Raw genomic sequence first — 21,015 nt, forward strand, 5'->3', positions numbered from 1 at the left:
CTTTTAATAGAGATGGGGTTTCACCGTGTTAGCCAGGATGGTTTTTTTGTGTGTTTTTTTTTTCTTTTTGAGACAGGGTCTCTCCCCTGTCACCCAGGTTGGAGTGCAGTGGTGTGATCATGGCTCACTGTAGCCTTGAACTCCTGAGTTCAAGTGATCCTCCAGCACCAGCCTCCTAGGCAGCTGAGATTATAGGCCCGTGCCACTACAGCTAATGTTTAAAACAATTTTTTACAGATGGGGTCTCTGGCCGGCCTCGGTGGCTAATGCCTGTAATTCCAACATTTTGGGAGACTGAGGCAGGTGGATCATTTGAGGTCAGAAGTTCAAGACCAGCCTGGCCAATATGGTGAAACCCCGTCTCTACTAAAAATACAAAAATATACCGGGCATGGTGGCATGTGACTGTAATCCCAGCTACGCGGGAGGCTGAGGCAGGAGAATTGCTTGAGCCTGTGAAGGAGGCCGAGGTTGTAGTGAGCTGAAACTGCGCCACTGCACTCTAGTCTGGGTGACAGAGTGGGACCCTGCCTCAAAAACAGAAAGAAAGAAAGAGAGAGATCATGCTGCCCAGGCTGGTCTCAAACTCCTGGACCCAAGCAATCCTCTTGTTTTGGACTCTCAAAGTGCTGGGATTAGAGGCATGAGCCACTGTGCCCAGCAACTATTTTTAAAGAGTCAAAATAGACTCTTTTTCTATACTTCATTGTAACTTGGGAGTATCAGCATGATCTAAAGTAGACGGTGTGGATGCTTACTTTCTAAATGAGCTACTTGAGCAATTTCATTTCCTAGACTTTAAAAACCTTGGCTGGCCGCGGTGGCTCACACCTGTAATCCCAGCACTTTGGGAGGCAGAGGTGGGCGGATCACAAGGTCAGGAGATAGAGGCCATTCTGGCCAACATGGTGAAACCCCGTCTCTACTAAAAACACAAAAAATTAGCCAGGCATGGTGGCACGCACCTGTAGTCTCAGCTACTTAGGGGGCTGAGGCAGGAGAATCGCTTGAATCTGGGAGGCGGAAGCTGCAGTGAGCCAAGATCACACCACCGCACTCCAGCCTGGGCCAAAGAGCAAGACTCTGTCTCAAAAAAAAAAAAAAAAAAAAAACCTTAAGGCCAGGCACAGTGGCTCACACCTGTTATCCCAGCACTTTAGGAGGCCAAGGCCAGTAGATCTCAACTGAGGTCAGAAGTTCAAGATGGTCTGGCTAACATGGTGAAATCCTGTCTCTACTAAAAATACAAAAATTAGCCAGGCGTGGTGGCACACACCTGTGATCCCAGCTACTGGGGAAGCTGAAGCAGGAGAATCCCTTGAGCCTGGGAGGTGGAGGTTGCAGTGAGGGTGACAGAGCAAGACTCTGTCTTAAAAAATAAATAAATAAAAACAAAAACCTTAAGATGGGAATATATGTGGTCTACATTATTTTCTCTATTTGTGTATATGCTTAAGGTATTTTGACATTTAAATATAAATACAATTTAAAAATCCACTGGACAGGCAAGGTGTGGTGGCTCAAGCCTGTAATCCCAGTACTTTAGGAGGCTGAGGTGGGTGGATCACTTGAGGTCAAGAGTTCGAGACCACCCCGGCCAATATGATGAAACCCTGTCTCTATTAAAAATACAAAAATTAGCCAGGCATGGTGGCGGGTGCCTGTAATCCTGGCTACTCGGAGACTGAGGCAGGAGAATCGCTTGAACCTGGGAGGTGGAGGTTGCAGTGACACCCAAGATTGCACCATTGCACTCCAGCCAGGGCGACTGAGTGAGACTCTGTCTCAAAAAAAACAAAACAAAAAAATCCACTGGACAATAGTCATTATAACTTGGTTTTCATGAAATCTTGATGTTAAAAAGTAAACTAACATTAGCTAAATATTATCTTCTAATTTTTGTGTTTTGATTAGTATTTCGGAACCACATGAGGAGATTTGAGAAAAATTTCCTGTAACCAGTTTGTCATCTTTGACTACGGTTAGTTAGAAATTCTTTGCTGTTTGTCAGTCCTCACCTCACCCCACCTTAACCATTACAACCCTTCCTTCTTTGCCAATAGAGCAGCTTCTCCCACAAAAAAGTTCAGAACATTGAGCATCAATACCAGTGCCTCAACTAGTGGCAGGACTGGGAAACAATTCCTCCAACCATCCTTAAAAATAAAGATGACTTTTAACAAGGCTAGTTAGTAAGGAACACAGCTGGCGAATGTTTCATTTAATTTTCTAAGCCTTGACCACATGCACACTTGTTCAGTATTTCCCCCAGAAAAGAAAGGGACTGATCGTGTTCTCATTGTGCCACAGAAAAAAACTCCAATGAGATTTTTGCCATGCAAAGGGCTCCAAGCTTTTACCCTTAATTTTGCTGTGAATGTTATTTATCACGACATGTGTTTTTTCAGTTTTTTTGTTTTTTGGAGATGGAGTCTCGCTCTGTCGCCCAGGATGGGGTACAGTGGCACAGTCTCAGCTCACTGCAACCTCCACCTCCCAGGTTCAAGCAATTCTTGTGCCTCAGCCTCCCGAGTAGCTGGGATTACAGATGCACACCATCATACCTGACTAACTTTTGTATTTTTAGTAGAGGGGGCCAGGCTGGACTCAAACTCCTGACCTCAAGTGATCCGTCTGCCTTGGTCTCCCAAAGCACTGGGATTACAGGCATGAGCCACCTTGCCCGGCCAACATGTTAATTTATAATCGTCAAGAAGCACTGAGTTCACATTCTGTTTTTATACATAACCCTATAGATTAGGCAATTACAGTCACGCATTGCTTAAGAATCAGGATACCTTCTAAGAAATGCATCATGAGGCATTTCATTATTGTGGGGACATCACAGGGTGCACTTACACACACCTAGAAGGTATAGTGTACTACACACCTGGGCTACATGGCACAGCCTATCGTTCCTAGACTATAAACCTGTATAACATGTTACTGTACTGAACACTGCAGGTAATTGTAACGCAATGCTAAGTATTTGTCTATCGAAGCATATTTAAACATACAAAAGGTAAAGATACCATATTATAATCTTATGGAACCACCTTTGTTGATGTGGTCCATTGTTGATTGAAACATCATTATGTGGCACCTGACTACGTGTGGTTAGAAAAGGAGGAGATGATCTTTCAAGCTTTTTTTTTTCTTTCTTTTTTTTTAGACTGAATCTTGCTGTCTCCCAGGCTGGAGTGCAGTGGCATAATCTCGGGTCACTGCAATCTCCACCTCCCAGGTTGATCAAGCGATTCTCCTGCCTCAGCTTCCTGGGTAGCTGGGATTACAGGTGTCCGCCACCATGCCAGGCTAATTTTGTGGTTTTAGTAGAGATGGGGTTTTGCCATGTTGGCCAGGTTGATCTCGAACTCCTGACCTCAGGTGATCACCTGCCTCAGCCTCCCAAAGTGCTGGGATTACAGGCGTGAGCCACTGCGCCTGGCTGATCTTTTAAGTTTCTGTTCATTTATTCATTTATCTTAACACCATAGTGTTAGGGCATTCTTTATTTTAAAGAGTATAGACTGGAGCTAAGCTCGAATTAGAAGTCACAGCATAGCCCAGAGATAAATAGATCAGGTACTCAGATAATAGGCAGCCAAAATAAATTCACATGGTTGAGCCATTATTTTCTCTAATCTCCTCAGATGAAACTATACTTGAGATACTCAGAACATACTACACTATACTCAACTAGCGACATCGAACAATTTAATTAAATTAGCAATTTGAAAGATGAATGACCTCAACTCAAAAGTAACATAATGCAAAATAAGAATAACAAATGGAAAAGAAAAGGATGGAGGATGTCAATACAAACCTTGCTACTTTCAGCATTCTTTTCAATCTCTAAATGTTTAATCTGTTTCTCAGCTGCCTCAAGCTGCTGTCTAAGTTTCTCCATTTCCGATTTACCTTCGGAACTGGCTTTCCGAAGTGCATCAAGATCCAAGAGCTTTTCTTCAGTAGCCTTGAGCTGTGATGTAAAATTATCAATAACCTTGGTTTGTTCATTGCATTTGGCTTGTAGTACCTCTAGTTCCTTTACCTTTATTTCAGCTTCCTGTAATTTGTTCAACGTATCTTCCATTTCTACGAGATGCTGGTCTTCTGCTTTGTCCAGTTTCGACTTGATGGCTTCCAGACTGTTTTCCTTTTCTTTAATAACTTTCATCAGTTTAGCCCTCAAGGCTTCCATCTCTTTAGCATGAGCAGACCGTTCAGAGTCTTGTTGATTCTGCAAATTTTCTATTTCATGTTGGTAATCTAGTCTCATTTTCTCTATTTGTGTTTTTAGCTCAGCAAATTCTGCTGTCTCTGTCCCAAGCCCTTTGCTGAAAGATACCTTCAGTTCTTCCATCGCCTGCTGGTGGGACGCAATGGCAGTCTCCAGTTTGGACTTCCATAGAGCTATCACATCTGAGTTCTCTTTGTTGGCATGCTCCAGCTTGCTTTTCAATGACTCGTTCTCTTTGGAAAGCTTTTCCGTGGCAGTATACAGAGCTTTTATCTCCTTCTGATGAGTTTCTTCCCGGGCTCCAAAATGCTCCTTCAGAGAAGTTATTTCTCTCTGGTGGTCAGTACGGGTGACTTCTAACTTTTCTTGCAAAGAGCTTATCTCTTGCAAAAGGGAAAGTGACATGTCCACATCCCCAGCAGGCTTATTGGACTCTAGCCTTCTTCGGAGCTCAGCTACTTCCTGTACTCTCAATGCTAGGTCTTTCTCCAACTCCATTATACGTGATTTTTCTGAAACTGTAGCCACCTATTAACAGCAGCCCAAAGAAAAAAAGATCATTTAAATAATAAGTCATTGACTTTTTTTTTTTTTTTTTTCTTGAGATGGAGTTTCACTCTTCTTGCCCAGGCTGGAGTACAATGGTGCGATCTCAGCTCACTGCAACCTCCACCTCCCGGGTTCAGGCAATTCTCCCGCCTCAGCCTCCTGAGTAGCTAGGATTACAGGCATGCGCCACCATGCCCAGCTAATTTTTGCATTTTTAGTAGAGACGAGGCTTCACCATGTTGGTTAGGCTGATCTCAAACTCCTGACCTCAGGTGATCCACCCACCCCGGTCTCCCAAAGTGTTGGGATTACAGGCGTGAGCCACCGCGCCCAGTCTGATTTTCTCTGACACTGAAGATATTTAATAACTACCTCATCTCAGGCAGCAAACTATTATGAATGTTTATAGGTTAATACATATTTCTAACTGTGATAATGGCTTAAGTCCAACTTTAGTAGCTCCAATTCTAAAGAAGCTTAAATCAGATAAATATCCATTAACTGATAAGTTAACAGAAACAGTAACTTTCAAAGTTCTCAGATATATCTGCCTCCTGAAAGAAAACATTTCCTTATTTTGCCAGTTTGTTCTACTCCACTTCATCCAGGCTGCATAAATGCTTATCCATTTCATGGAGGTGATCTTACAGAACTGTGCCATCCGGAACAGTAGCTGTTAGCCACACGTGGCTACTGAGCACTTGAGACAGGGCTCATCTGAAGTGAGGTGTGGTATAAGTGTAAAATACCCATCAGAGTTTGAAGACTTAGAAGGAACACAAAATGTCTTGTGGGCCAAGTGCAGTGATTCACGCCTGTAATCCCACCACTTTGGGAGGCCGAGGCAGAAGGATCACTTGAGGCCAGGAGTTCAAGATCAGTCTGGGCAACATAACAAGACTCCATCTCTGCAAAAAATAAAAAATTAGCCAGGTATGGTGGTGTTGCCTGTGGTAACAGCTACTCGGGAGGCTAAGGCAGGAGGATCGCTTGAGTCCAGGAGGTTGAGGCTATAGTGAGCAGTGATTGCGCCATTGCACTCCAGCCTGGGAGACAGAGCAAGACACTGTCTCTAAAAAAAAAAAAAAAAAAAATGAAATTATATTTTAAAATGGTTAAAATATCTTGCTAATTTTTATATTGATTAAATATTTTGGATATATAAGTTTACATAAAATATATCATTAAAACTAATTTAACCTGTGATTACAAAAAAGTAATGTGGGTACCAGAGAATTATAAATTGTACATGTGTGGCTTGCATTATACTTCTATTGGATAGCACTTGCATAAAAGGTCTAAAGTTACCTATCAAATGTTTCAATAAATAACACATCACCTGTAGAATGAAACTCTCATTGAAGAATGAAGAATTAATTTACTAAACCTTTTTTTTTTTTTTTGAGAGGGAGTTTTGCTTTTGTTGCCAAGGCTAGAGTGCAATGGCATGATTCCAGCTCACTGCAACCTCCGCCTCCCAGGTTCAAGCGACTCTCCTGCCTCAGCCTTCCAAGTAGCTGGGATTACAGGCATGTGCCACCACACCTGGCTAATTTTGTACTTTTAGTAAAGACAGGGTTTCACTATGTTGGTCAGGCTGGTCTCGAACTCCTGACCTCCAGTGATCCACCCACCTTGGCCTCCCAAAGTGCTGGGATTATAGGCGCGAGCCATCACGCCCGGCCTACTAATCATTTTATTAAAACACAAAGTAAGAATGATTACTTACCTGCAATAATACGTAAGAACCTTACACAAAATCCCCTTTTTAGATCTGATAATTCTGTCAGCATTTTGATGTAAATATCTTCTTCCCCTAACCCTCTAACCCAGTGGTTCTCAGACGTTAGTATGCACATGAATCACCTGGAATGTACGTCTAACCTGCAAGTTTCCACCTATTCCCAAGTACTTCGATTCTATTTGAGCTCTTGGGTAGTACCCAAGAATCTTCTTCCTTTAAATAAATACCCCAGGGCTAGAAAAACACTTTCTTAACCTGTGCCCTTTCATTGCTAGAAAATTATTTCCCTCTGCTACCTGCTACGCAGGCCATTCAGTACATAGGACATGTGGAAAATAGCTTCCATCATAAAAATTCTTGGACTAATCTGGGAAATGAAAGGAAACAAAATAATTTTAAAACAGCAATGAGTCCCATATTTCAAGGATCAAAACTCCTGTGATTGGCTGGGTGAGGTGGTACATGCCTATAATCCTAGCACTTTGGGAGGCCAAGGCAAGAGGATCATTTGTGGCCAGGAGTTCAAGATCAGCCCGGGCAACACAGCAAGAACCCCATCTCTACAAAAAAATGTTAAATATTCCTCTGAATTTAAGACTCCTCTCCCACACACACTGCCTTTCTTTGAGACAGAAAATAACAGATACGTTTCTTTCATTTCCTCTGCCCACCCTATAGTCTGTGACAACATTAAAGATTAAAATGTCCATAAAAGAAGAGGAAAAGAAAGCACTGGGTCTCCAAAATTGCATAATCAAAGTAAATAAAATTAAATATTTCAGAGCTGACTATAATTGCTGTGCTTCATAGTTATAGACTCATCAGGTTAAAGATGTTAATTCATTTACACATGATTTTCTGGAGAGGGAAGAGTCCAAGAGTTTGTTATGCCAAAATGACATACAAAACATTAATAAACCCATCAGGATATGGTAAAATTTGCTAAATAAAAGAAAAAAAACCACAAAACACTAATAAACCCCATTGCTGCAAGGTCTGTAGCATAAATACATTAAACCCAATAGGGCAATGGTTCTTAGTTACAACAAAACAGTCAAGTAGAGAAAAATGCCAAGTAAAAAATAAGTAAAAATAATAAATAACAATGTGATTTTACTTTCCATGGCATTTTCCTATAAAGTACAGCAACTTATTTTTCATTTCCCAAAATCTGCCCTCATTCAAAACTATGTAGTATGTCTGCTTCTCCCACTAGTTTAAGACCATGAATTAAGTCAGAAATTATTTCTTATTCTTGCTAACATCTCTACAGCACCAAGCACACTGTTTGGAAACTGGATTTATTGGCTAGAAAAAATTCTAAAGCACTTCCTAAAAAGTAACATAGGTGATACGAAACTTACATGGGTAGCTGGTTATTTTAACACTTGGGAAACCAAGAGTGAGGATCAACGGAAGACATACTTCATTATGGAAAGATATAAGCTTTACACTGAAATACCTGGATAAAACATAGTGTAACTGTATGCCTTATCTAGAGCAGAAAAAAAAACACAAAATTGTTTGCTGACAAAAGGGAGAGGAGTTTACATGTTTAAAAAAAATATATTGCTTCAACAGCCCATCACACTAAAAGAACTCAATCTCATTAGTCCATTGTATTTCCCAGATCAATTATTCGGCTCTCAGTTAATGAGGAAACAGCACCAAATTACCACTTTTTTTTTTTTTTTTTTAAACAGGGTCTTGCTCTGTTGCCCAGGCTGGAGTGAAGAGACATGAACATGGCTCACTGCAGCCTGAACCTCCTGGGCTCAAGAGATCCTCTCACCTCAGCCTCCCATGTAGCCACCACACCCAGCTAATTTTTTTTTTTATTTTTTGTAGAGGCAGGTGTCACCATCTTGCCCAGGCTGGTCTTGAACTCTTGGACTCAGGTGATCCTCCTCCCTCGGCCTCCCAAAGTGCTGGGATTACAGGCATGAGACACCATGCCTGGCCCACTTTTTTTGTTTTCTTACCAAATACACAGGAGAAATCTTTAGTTCGGAGGCCGATTGTTCCTTCTTCTTAAAAAATAAAAACGTATGATTTAGAAAAGAAAAACTGTCTAGATTTTTAGATCAGTGAATGAATTCTCAACAAGAGAAATTTCTACAAACATTAGAAATTTCTTTTAAAAATCAAGATAGAAAATTTGATTAGAGTAATTTTTGAAATTCTAAAGTTAAGAATCTGGGCAATTTAGTCACTGACAGACAAATTCATGATTTAAAAGGGTATGTGAATACATATCTTACATGTAAGTGACTGTTTCTTAATCTTTAAGCACAAAATGACTTCTATAATAGACAGACTCCATCCTGTGGTGCTTAAGAGCACAGGCTCTGGGGCCAAATGTCCTAGATGCAAATCCTGCCTCCACTATTCTATTTGCTGTTTTATCTTTGGCAAGTTACTTAACTTCTCTGTCCCTCAGTGTTCTTGTCTGTAAAATGGGGACACTAATACTCCCTACCTCCTCTGGTTGTGTTGAGATGGAATACGTCTAAAGCACTTAGAATAGTGTCTGGCATGTAGTATGTACTATATAGGTGATTTAATACATAAATAAACTAAAACCTGACTAATGTCCTGGCTCCAAGGGCCAAGCACAATGAGCTCGGGGCAGGAAGAAGCCATTCTGTTCCCAACATACATTTCCCTCCTGACCACTGAGTGTTTTTATTGTTTTGTTTTGTTTTGTTTTTTCCAGTCTCATTCTGTCACCCAGGCTGGAGTGCAGTGGCATGATCTCAGCTTACTGCAACCTCCACTTCCTGGATTCAAGCAATCCTCCTGCCTCAGCCTCCCATGTAGCTGAGATTACAGGCACATGCCACCAGGCCCAGCTAATTTTTGTATGTGTAGTAGAGACAGGGTATCACCATGTTGGCCAGGCTGGTCTCAAACTCCTGACCTCAAGTGATCTGCCTGCCTCAGCCTCCCAGAGTGCTAGGATTGGAAGCGTGAGCAACTGCGCCCAGCGTCCACTGAGGTTTCAATCCCCTGCGTGACAGGATGGAGGGAGATGCAGAGATCAGCCTTCCAAGATAAAAAGGTAACTGGGGTGAAAGTCTTTAACTCTCATGAAACAGAGCCCATGTTTCCATTTCCTTCTCCCAAGAGGCCAGGGAAGAAGTCAGGAAGAGAGCTAAAGTAAAACAACAATAACAAAAAATTCTTTAGAAAGCCTACTAACTAGAAATATGAGAACAAGAGGACAATTGACTGCTTGTGGCCAACTGGAGAAATGTATTTCATGGTATTAATATAAAGAACTTTAAATACCGTTATATCCACTCATTTATTCAGTTGTAAAGTTTCTGATCCTGATTTGGTTGGGTTGCCAAAGGAATGAGTCTTTCCTTTTGACAAAAGAGGAGATATAAACACCTGTTCCTGCTCATCAGTCTCAGCTCACGAACACCTGAACGGCACCAAGACCAAACTCAGGTTGAACCACTGGGTCAAGGCTCAGGCCAACTCTAAAGCCTGTCACCTGAGGTGTCCACCATTCACATGCATGGGTCTGCTTCATTAAATAGTGAAAACCATTACCCTAGTGTCTTCTAACTCCCTCTGGAGTTTGTCAGCTTTGGTCTTTTCAAAGAGCAGGCTCTGTTCAAGCTCCTTAATGCGGGCATGCTCCAGTTTGGTCTGCGTCTGTTAGTAAAAAGGAAGAGGAAGAGAACACAACAGTGCCACCATGACATGCCAGCGCGAGAGGAGAGACAGCGGCATGCAGGCTGAGCCACCAGTACCTTCTGCCAAAGGGTGAACCAAAGGGGAATGGAGAAGGGAAGACGTGGAGGTGAGATGAGGTGGGCAGTGAGGATGAATACCAGGGATAAAGGATGGTGGTGGGCAGGGGGCATGGGCTAGTCTGTTCAGAAAGAAAAAAATGGAAAACACATGAGGCCAGATGAAGTGTCAGAGGCATGCAGCCAAATATAAGTAATATTGATAAGTGAAGTTTATCAGCACCAATTAGAATAGTTAATATCCCTCCCTCTAAACTATCCTTATCCCTCCGCCCCACAAAGGCTGCTTGACATTAATGTGTATGTAACTGACTTGATCACTTTAAAAGGTATATTGACCCTCAGAATGACCGTCACTATCACCTAAATATGGCAAAGATACCATAAATCTTAAACTGTTCAATAAGTCCTTAGAGCAGATTCTTGCACCTTAGCATATAACTTGACGTAAATAAGGGTCAAATAATAACCCCAATAGAAGGAATCTGGAAACTAGAGCTAAGAAATCATGCTAGCAGCCTCTGCAGAAATGGGCGAGAAGGGTCTGAGTTAGAGTCTCAGCAACATTCCTACATGTGATGGGGAAGAGGCCATGGAAGCTCTAGCTTCCTTCCAGCAGTGGATTTCCCAAAGGCTATTTGGCTCCAGGGAGGGAAAAAAGGACTCAGAATTACAAAGAGAAAATTTAGTAATAATTATCCTCTATAGTCTCCATCTCTGAAGCAGGCCAATGAGAGGCTCAGGAGAAGAGCAAAGTTTAGCTCAAACTGGTAAGGGGTTATTTTTACCTTAAGATGCAGATGTTTTTATTAGCTCAGATGTAAAAAGGCGACTCAACACAAAGGCATGGGTTCGAGCTCTCGCAAAAAGAGCTGGTGGGTTACTAAGGTGATTCAACACCTGTGATCTCAGAAACTCTGCTCTCCCCACCATCACGCACTTGGGTGTAGCCTGATGGGGAACCCAGAGGATAATCTCTAACAGGTTTAAGTGCAGCAGAATCTTAATCAATTTGAAATAATCTGGGTCCAAATGTACCTCTTCCCACCCCCACCTTTCTTATACAAGAGGTTATCAGTTATCAGAATCAGTGACTGACAAGGCCCACACCTGCAGGGCTGCTCTCAGCAGCTGTCAGTTACTTGCAGTAATTTAAATATTTTGTGGTTCTAATTGACCTGTCAGTCTGGACAATTACAGGCAATGAAAAAATGACAACAGACTCTAAACAAAGTGACACAAAGTAGTGCAGAGTTTGAGTAGAGGAGGGGAACGTAAAAGTGAAGGTTACAAACGTCTTCACTCATTCCAGTGGGACTTGGGGACCTCAATGCATTCAAGAGGTCATTTTGCTTGTGAACCAGGTATCAACAAACCATCACGGGATATTTAAAAGGTGAACAAAATATTTTTTTTAATTTATCACCTGCTTCAGCTCTGTAGAGTCCACAAAAATAATGAAATACAATTCAAGCCCTAACTGTCTGGATAATCCCCTTGGTCTGTATGTGCCTTGGATGGACACTGTTCAATTTCCCTGCTTTTATAAGAAAAGAATCTAATCCTTACCCACATAATTGGGGTCACAGCCTCAGGAGCTAAAATCCAAAACTATAGTAGTAGGAAAAAGAAAAGGCAACAGAACTTTTCTTCTCTTGACATAGTTAAGTGTCCTCTGGGTAAAAGGTCACTATTTCCAGATAAAAAGCAAATATACATTTAATGTGATCTCTTCCCCATTCAGAGATCTTCCAGATAAGCGTAGCCAATGCCTCCTTACTGATGGGTCTATATACCTATTATCTGGGGCTCTACAGTGCCTCAGCCTCCCCAGTAGCTGGGATTACAGGCGTGCGCCACCAAACCTAGCTAATTTTTGTATTTTAGTAGAGACTGGGTTTCACCATGTTGGCCAGGCTGGTCTTGAACTCCTGACCTTAGGTGATCAATCAGCAGCAAGGGAACTAGTGATCCACTTCCATGCCGCAGTACACAGTAAAAAATGTGACACTGAACAGGACAACCCTTCTTATAAAATCATTCCTTTCTTAGAATAAGACACAGAGTATCCCAAGAGGAAAGTCCTGGGACAGGGGACTGAGAAGGAATGCAAAGGCTTTGCGAGAAGCGCACAGGAAAGGCAGGGGGGAAATCCCATGCAGACTGACACCGGGGGCAGCAGCAGCCTGTTTCGGAACGAGAGAAGAGACCCAGATCACTGAAGTAGCTTCACAAAAAGGAACTCTTCAGAACGAAGACCTTTTAAAAAATTTAGTCTTTTTTTTTGAGATGGAGTTTTGCTCTTTTTGTCCAGGCTGGAATGCAGTGGCGTGATCTCTGGTCACTGCACCCTCTGCCTCCTGGGTTCAAGTGGTTCTCCTGCCTCAGCCTCCCTAGTAGCTGGGATTACAGGCGTGTGCCACCACACTCGGCTAATTTTTTTATTTTTAGTAGAGACGGGGTTTCACCGTGTTGGCCAGGCTGGTCTCAAACTCCTGACCTTAGGTGATCTGCCCGCCTCAGCCTCCCAAAGTGCTGGGATTACACGTGTAAGCCACAGTGCCCAGCCAAAAGTTTAGTCTTGAGCTGTCTATTTCAGCTGCCAGGAGGTGGTAGGAAGTAATGTCATTCTTTAATTTCCTTCTTATGTGGCAATAAATCAAAGCGGAATGCTTTCAGGTTCTTTACAACCAGCAGCACAGCTGGCAGGGTACACCAGGAAGCAGTGCTCTAGAGACCACATAGCAAGAACTTGTACTGGATGTTTGAACTTAGAGGAAGAAAAATAAAACACCTGCATGCCTAGTAATGCTACAGCTAGAAAACTCTCACTTCACTAATAACAATTTAAAACATACTGTGTCTTCACTGACAAATGCTTGCCTCTAGTTTCGCAACTAAGGAAAATACTGTAGAAACAAACGGAAGTTTGAATGTCTCATCAGCTGCATTGGCAGGCACTGGCCAGTGGTGGGGGCACACTGAAAAGGCAGCCAGTCAGCTCTGGGACAGCAGCCAGCCTCACGATACCCTTTCCTCTCACGGGAAGTAAAATTAGACAACTTGGAAACTTCCCCAGAATTCCCACAACTCCACATCTAGAATGCTTTATGCTCTAGTCAGATATCATCTCTTTTGGAGTAATTCCACTAAAATTAGAAGACATTATGAATTAAGTGAAGAAGGCCAGGTCTCCAGACAAAACACTTTTTCCCCCCTTTCTGGCAAAATTCTTTATAAAGCAAACATTGACCTAGTCGTTAAACACATGAATGTGTGGTGCTTAGTCATTACATACAATTTCTTCAGGATATGAACGTAATTGCTTTGAAAGCCACATGCACAGGAGCGTTAAGGTCAATGTCCCAAAGTCAGGTTATGCAGTTAGTGTTTGAGTATATCAATAAGCATTTTAACCTGTGATCAATCTTTGTTAACAAGGGAAATATCCACACAGTTAAGTGCCCTCTTACATTCTCAGGATCTTCAGAAATCTGGCTCTTTTGCTATCAGTAAAAAAATGAAAAAAATTAAACAACAACAAAAAAGAGATTCCAATAGAGCTTCAATATGTGTTAGGGTTTCAAGATAACTTTATTTGATTAATTTCAAGTAAGTTTATCAGACAGACTATACAAGCCTAGTGCTGATGTAAATTATTGTAACTGGACCCTCCCCAAGACACCATAGGCTGTATTTCATATGAATTAGATGATGACATGAAACTTCTAATGAGACTTTGGGATGTTTTTAAATGGATGAGAACAACACAAAAATTGACTAAAGGAATGTGGCTGTATATGAAATGAGTGAAGAAGATATCTATTACATTGTTAATGAACCATTAAATTCTGGGCCCCATAAAACTAGAACCCAGGAAATGCCCCGCCCCCTTGCTTTGTTAACTGTAAAGATACATTTATTTCCAAAGAAATCAGAGTTGCTGTTTGGAAGGACCCCTCAAATTTAAGAACAGTGTGGGCAGCCGACAGACTCTAAAATTGTAGCAAAACTGCATATTTGGGAAATGCACAGTTAAGTACAATTTTTACTAAAATATTGTAGATTAAAGGACCACAAATCTGGAAAATTTGAAAAACTGAATGATTTACATTTGTCATATATCTAGCAATGGCTTGAAACCATCAAAACCATTTAATTCTGATATCTAATTTAAAAACTAATATGAATACATTGTTTAAAAGGGATGAGAAACCTGACACTAAAGGAAAATCCATGAATTCTACAAATGCCATGAAATAAAAGAAGCTGAAATATAAAGTGTTCTTAGTTTTTGCTCTGCCGATTACTTTTTTAAAAAAAAATCAACAATTACAACATATTCCTTTTATAGGGTTATAAAAGGATTTATCCTGCTCAACTGGAAAGCAAAGTTGAGATAAAGAAAAAAAGCTTTGTTATGGACTTTTTTTTTTTGAGACAAAGTCTCGTCCTGTCCCCCAAGCTGGAATGCAGTGGCACCATTCGGCTCACTGCAACCTCCACCTCTCAGGTTCAAGCGATTCTCCTGCCTCAGCCTCCCAAGTAGCTGGGATTACAGGCACCCGCCACCATGCCCGGCTAATTTTGTATTTTTAGTACAGATGGGGTCTCACCATGTTAGCCAGGCTGGTTTTGAACTCCTGACCTTAGGTGGTCCACCCACCTCGGCCTTCCAAAGTGCTGGGATTATAGGCGTGAGCCACTGCGCCCGGCCTGTTAGGGGCTGCTATGACCAAATTTTAAATGCCTTTTCTAATCACCAGAGGAACATCAGTCTCACTTAGGACTGCTTTAAATTGAGGACACACTGCCAGATTTATGACTTGATGAAATCCAATTCATGGTTTTGAATTGTGAAGCACGAGAAAGAAGTAGTGCAAGTTTCACTCTGCCACAGGACATGGACACACAATCACAGGCTCAAGGACTGGCACCGTCACCACAAAGCCACCCCCAGAAGCCAACCTGGCCAGAGAGGCCAGGGTTTCCCCTGCCACTTCCTCAGCTGACTGCTCTGGCCGCTCATTTCGATTGGTGCATTATTTCACTCATGTTCTGAATACTGATACCCATCAAAGCTTTAAGAGAGCTGAAGGGGTTTTACCTCAAGATCACCTTTGGTAATTGATTCTTCTTCAACCCGGAACTGAAGGTCCTCAACCTTCCTGCGGAATAAAACCCAAACAAAACACTTAAGAAACTAAGTAACACACAGCCTTAAAAAAAAAATCACATTGGGGATGGTAGGTCACTCCTATAATCCCAGCAATTTGGGAGATGGAGGCAGGAAGATCACTTGAGGCCAAGCAGTTTGAGACCAGCTGAGGCAACATAGTGAGACCCAGTTCTTATATTAAAAAAAAAAAAAAAAAAAAAATCTATCATCACTACCCTGGTGAATTCAAGCAGAGAGCAGCAACAAATGCCTTAGAGACATAACAAGTTTAAAAATGCATCTCTGCACTTTGGGAGGGCAAGGTGGGAGAATGGCTTAAGGCCAGAAGTTTAAGAGCAACATGACGAGACCCATCTCTACCAAAAAATTTAAAAATTAGCCAGCTGTGGCAGCATGCACCCGTGATCTCAACTACTTGTGAAGCTGAGGTGCGAGGATCACTTGAGCCCAGGCAGTCAAGGCTGCAGTGAGTTATGATCGTATCACTGCACTCCAGGCTGGGCAACTGAGTGAGATCTTGTCTCAAAAAGAAAAAAATAAAATAAAATAAGCTACCTGTAATTCTAGCATTTTGAGAAGCTAAGGTAGGCAGACTGCTTGAGCTCAGTTTGAGAGCAGTCTGGGCAATATGGCAAAACCCTATCTCTACAAAAATTAGCCACGCATGGTGGCACGTGCCTGTAGTCCTAGCTACTTGGGAAGCTGGGGTAGGAGGATCACTTGAGTCAGGGATATCAAGGCTGCAGTGAGCCATGATCACACCAGTGTACCCCAGCCTGAGTGACAGAGTGAGACCTTGTCTCAAAAGATAATAATGGCTTTTTTTTTTTTTTTTTGAGACGGAGTCTTGCTCTGTCGCCCAGGCTGGAGTGCAGTGGTGCAATTTTGGCTCACTGCAACCTCTGCCTCCTGGATTCAAGCGATTCTCCTGCCTTAGTCTTCCAAGTAGCTGGGATTACAGGCACCTGCCACCAGGCCTGGCTAATTTTTGTATTTTTAGTAGAGATGGGGTTTCACCATGTTGGTTACGTTGATCTCGAACTTCTGACCTCAAGTGATCCGCCCACCTTGTCCTCCCAAATTGCTAGGATTTACAGGCATAAGCCACCGCAGCCAGCCACACATTTTTTTTTTTAAAAAAAAACAGAAGCAAATGGAACTGGTGCCATGGAATTCAGAAGGGCCTAGAGGGTCTATCACTGTCTCTTGTTTACTTGCAGCCATTTTTTAAATATGAAGAGAATTTCCTACGTATAGTGTTTCTCTCTCCAGTGAGAAAGTAAGAGATGGTATTGTACCCCACTATGACCCCTGACAACACTGCTTATGACTGGCATAAGCACAAAGCAATACTAATTTATTACTGAATTAAGTCCCTGTTACCAGAAATGACAGAAGATGGCATTAAATCCAAAAGAGATAAATGTCCCATAACCCAGGGATGTTCAAATGATTTCCATGCAGACACTTTTTTCAGAGACTGTGTCTGTTCACGGCCTCAAGAAAGTTCCTTTGTTTGTTTCTGAGACAGGGTCTCACTCTGGTGGCCCAGCTGAAGTGCAGTCTCAGCTCACTGCAGCCTCAACCTCCTGGGCTCAGGTGATTTTCCCACCTCCTGAGTAGCTGGGACTACAGGCATGCGCCACCACGTCCAGCTAATTTTCCTTTTTTTCTTTTTATTTTTAGTAGAGACAGGGTTTTGCCAGGGTGTTGCCCAGGCTGGTCTCAAACTCCTGAACTCAAGCAATCTGCCCGCCTCAGCCTCCCAAAGTGCTGGGATTACAGGTGTGAGGTGCCACGCCCGGCCTGAAAGTACCCTTTATAAGAACCAAACTTAAGTCTCTGTCTCATACCATTTAACATTTGATCTCGTACTGACCCCTACAATTCTCTCATCGTTCCACATGTGAGAATTTCGTTTTCCTAATAAGGCCTGAGTTTCTCAAGTACAGGGACCTTATGTCACTTACCAGACGTAACACAATTCATAAACACTAGGTAACTTGGACCTAGAAGAGCCTCTCACCAGGAAACTGGTTCCAGGTGAAAACCGGTTGGGAATGGCCACCACAGCTCTGATGAAGGCGACCCTCCAGAGGAGGTCTGGAATGCATCACAGCTCAAGAAATAGGTTATATTAACCAGGCCATGTCTTTATTTCTTCTTTTTGAGATGGAGTCTCACTCTGTCACCCAGGCTGGAGTGCAGTGGCGCAATCTTGGCTCACAGCTATTTCTGCCACCCGGGTTCAAGGGATTCTCCTGCCTCAGCCTCCCAAGTAGCTGGGATTACAGGCACCCACCACCAATCCCGGCTAATTTTTTTGTATTTTTAGTAGAAATGGGGTTTCACCGTCTTGGCCAGGCTCGTCTAGAACTCCTGACCTCATGATCTACCCGCCTCAGCCTCCCAAAGTGTTGGGATTACAGGCGTGAGCTACTGTGCCCAGTCAATCAGGCCATGTCTAAATGATTCCAAACTTATTGAAACAAGTTGAATCAAAGCAGATCCTCTTCACACAGTATGGCAGAGTTCACTTTCTGCTGGATATATAGTCATTCCTTTGGTCCTGAGGGTTGATACCAACATGATTATTAATAGGAAATTTTCTTCTAAAGTCATTTAAAATGAAAAGGCTGCTGGGCACGGTGGTTCACGCCTGTAATCCCAGCACTTTGGGAGGCCGAGGCGGATGGATTTCCTGAGCTCAGGAGTTCGAGACCAGCCTGGGCAACGTGGTGAAACTCCATCTCTACTAAAATACAAAAAATTAGAGACAGGTGTGGTGGCGTGTGCCTGTGGTCCCAGCTACTTGGGAGGCTGAGGCAGGAGAATCGCTTGAACCTGGGAGGCAGAGGTTGTAGTGAGCTGAGATTGCACCGCTGCACTCCAGCCTAGGCGACAGAGCCAGATTATGTCTCCAGAAAAAAAAAAAAAAGGGCGGGTGGAGGCTACAACTGCACCAGGAAACAATCTGGGGTCACCTTTTCTCCTCTTCAAGCTGGTTAAGCAGCTCCACCTTCTCCCTGTCCGCAGCTTCCACCATGGTTCGCAGCTGGTCCATTTTGGCTTCCAATTCCAGGACATGCTGGGGGAGGCAAGAATGTCAGTGAATGGACTATTTCTGACCGAGACACAGACCCAGAGATACTTCCCCAAAGAGCTGTGGGTCACCATAGTGGGTGGGCGTTACTCTAAAACCTTATGTTAAAATGCTTTCTCTATTTTAATAGGTTATTCTCAACAGCTTTCCTGGAAGATAGATGATGAAAAACCACACCGTTAAAGTGATAAAGAACAATGTTAAAACAACCCTCATCTTTTTTGAAGCTGAAACACATATTAACAGTAATCCACAAATAGCAGCTATAATCACTGGTAAGGCCCTAGTAACTGAGCTGGCCTAACACCCGACACAAAGACCAGACACTAAGGTTGAATCAAGAACAAAACTTCATCTCTCTGATCATGGAAACTGGCACCCCAGGTGGTAGCTTTCAAACAAGCACAGCAAAGAAATGTACACCCATTTCCAGTGCTCTCAAGACCAGCTCCTCGGTGCCAAGCACTGGGCATGCTTCTCGGCCTCCTCGGCGGCTTTAGAAACCATCACCATCTCCACAACAAGGTCCAGACTTCACCTGGTCATGTCCGTCCCGGGCCAGAGCTAGCTCCTGCTCTATCTCCCCCACGTGGCTTGTGGCCTTGGCCACCTCCGCCCTCTCCAGATCCCGTTCCGCCAGCAGCTGCTCAATGTGCTGCTGCTTCTCCTTCAGGGCCTCCTGGAGGGCAGTGGTACCGGAGATCTTCCTGGCGTAACGGGAGGAGGTTTCAGTCAACTGCAAAGGAAAGTTAGAGAAGTGAAGGGCGGTGATGCTGTCAGAAAAGCGAGGGAGGCGTGATGCATGCATGGCGGGCATCTGCTCAGCAAAGCAAGGGCGCTGCTCCAGTTGGCAGGCTGGCCAGGATTAGGAAAGGCTTCAAAAACACAAGACAGCGTGTGCCTTCTGTCTATAAATCTCACAAAGAATACGTCAATGTAAAGAGATCGGCCATGTGCAGTGGCTCACGCCTGTAATCCCAGCACTTTGGGAGGCCAAGGTGGGTAGACCACTTGAGGCCAGGAGTTTGAGACCTGGTCAAGATGGTGTGACCCCATCTCTACTAAAAATACAAAAATTAGCTGGAGTGCAGTGGTGCGATCTCAGCTCACTGCAACCTCCACCTCCTGGGTTCAAGTGATTCTCCTGCCTCAGCCTCCCAAGTAGCTGGGATCACAGGCACGCACCACTACCACACAGCTAATTTTTGTATTTTTAGTAGAGACGGGGTTTTGCCATGTTCGCTAAGCTGTTCTCGAACTCTGAAGTGCTAAGGTTACAGGTGCGAGCCACTGCACCAAAGGCCATCTGCTCAGCCACTGCTGGCTCCAGACCAATTCAGCCTTGACTTCATCTTCTGCCGTCAGAGCTGCAGCTGTCGCCTGAAAGCTCTTCTCTTCATCGGTCTCCCTAGGCCCTTGCTGCAAGATGTACAGGATGCAGACTTACAGCGAGGATCTTTCCTCAATTAATAACTCGGCAACTTGAGAACTACAAAAGAAGCCAATCGAACCCAAATTGCCCTTTGCTGTTTCATTTAGTCAAAGTTCTTGAAATTACTTAAACATACTAGGAAGTAACTCCTGTTGTCTTTTTTAACCATTTGACCTTGACCTTCCAATTGCATTATATAGCTAAATTATATAATTCTTCTCTTGCTAGTATTTCTTCCTGAATACATTAAATGTGTGGTTCCCAACCACGTGCAGAGATGCCCCAGGGTGCTGAGCAAACTCACCAGTGCACTGTAGGATGCTTTCAATTTTCAAGAGAAACACAGCGACATCTGCTGGACTCTATGGAAACTACTAGTTTGAGGCAATTCAGTCTCATCATTAGATTGTCCTACAGTCCTTTCAATAACGTCATGTCTTTCAAAGCTGGGTTTTGGCTATTCCCATGACGGAAAAGAAAGTACGATGCAAAAATCAACATGCATAGGAAATGAGGTTCGCGATGAGAAATAAGATTCCAAGGCTCGACTAGATGTGTAGAGTCCAACAGCAGCACACACAGTAACACTAAGTCATTGTGGTTATTAAATAATGAATTGGCCAGGCGTGGTGGCTCACGCCTCATGCCTGTAATCCCAGCACTCTGGGAAGCAGAGGCAGGCAGATCACTTGAGGTCAGGTGTTCAAGACTGGCCTGGCCAACGTGGTAAAACCTCGTCTCTACTAAAAATACAAAAAGTAGCCGGGCATGGTGGCAGGCGCCTATAATCTCAGCTACTTGGGAGGCTGAGGCAGGTAAATCACTTGAACCCAAGAGACAGAGGTTGCAGTGAGCTGAGATCACGCCACTGCACTCCAGCCTGGGCAACAGCGAGACTCCGTCTCAAAAAAATAAAAAATAAAAATAAAAACAAAGAATGAATAAAATATTTTTTCAATTTTTGTTTTTCTAAAACAGAAATACATTTCTGAGCAAAATAA

General features: G+C 43.1%; 1 protein-coding gene across 4 annotated transcripts in view; it reads right to left on the bottom strand.

The window, feature by feature from the left end:
• CLIP1 (CAP-Gly domain containing linker protein 1) overlaps positions 1-21,015 on the bottom strand; it is a 153,947-nt gene that overhangs the window by 67,046 nt on the left and 65,886 nt on the right. For 2 of the 4 annotated variants that reach the window (XM_073021186.1, XM_073021187.1), the window contains exons 6-9: positions 19,121-19,318; positions 18,464-18,567; positions 15,408-15,468; positions 3,827-4,771 (exon numbers count right to left, since the gene is read on the bottom strand). In XM_073021186.1, coding sequence (XP_072877287.1) covers positions 3,827-4,771; positions 15,408-15,468; positions 18,464-18,567; positions 19,121-19,318 — 1,308 coding nt within the window. Of the gene's footprint in view, positions 1-3,826; positions 4,772-10,097; positions 10,203-13,773; positions 13,807-15,407; positions 15,469-18,463; positions 18,568-19,120; positions 19,319-21,015 lie in introns of all 4 variants that reach the window. The other 2 variants (XM_073021184.1, XM_073021185.1) reach the window with 2 other exon arrangements.

The sequence above is a fragment of the Chlorocebus sabaeus genome, chromosome 11 (genome assembly GCF_047675955.1).
Source record: "Chlorocebus sabaeus isolate Y175 chromosome 11, mChlSab1.0.hap1, whole genome shotgun sequence".
NCBI lineage: Eukaryota > Metazoa > Chordata > Mammalia > Primates > Cercopithecidae > Chlorocebus > Chlorocebus sabaeus.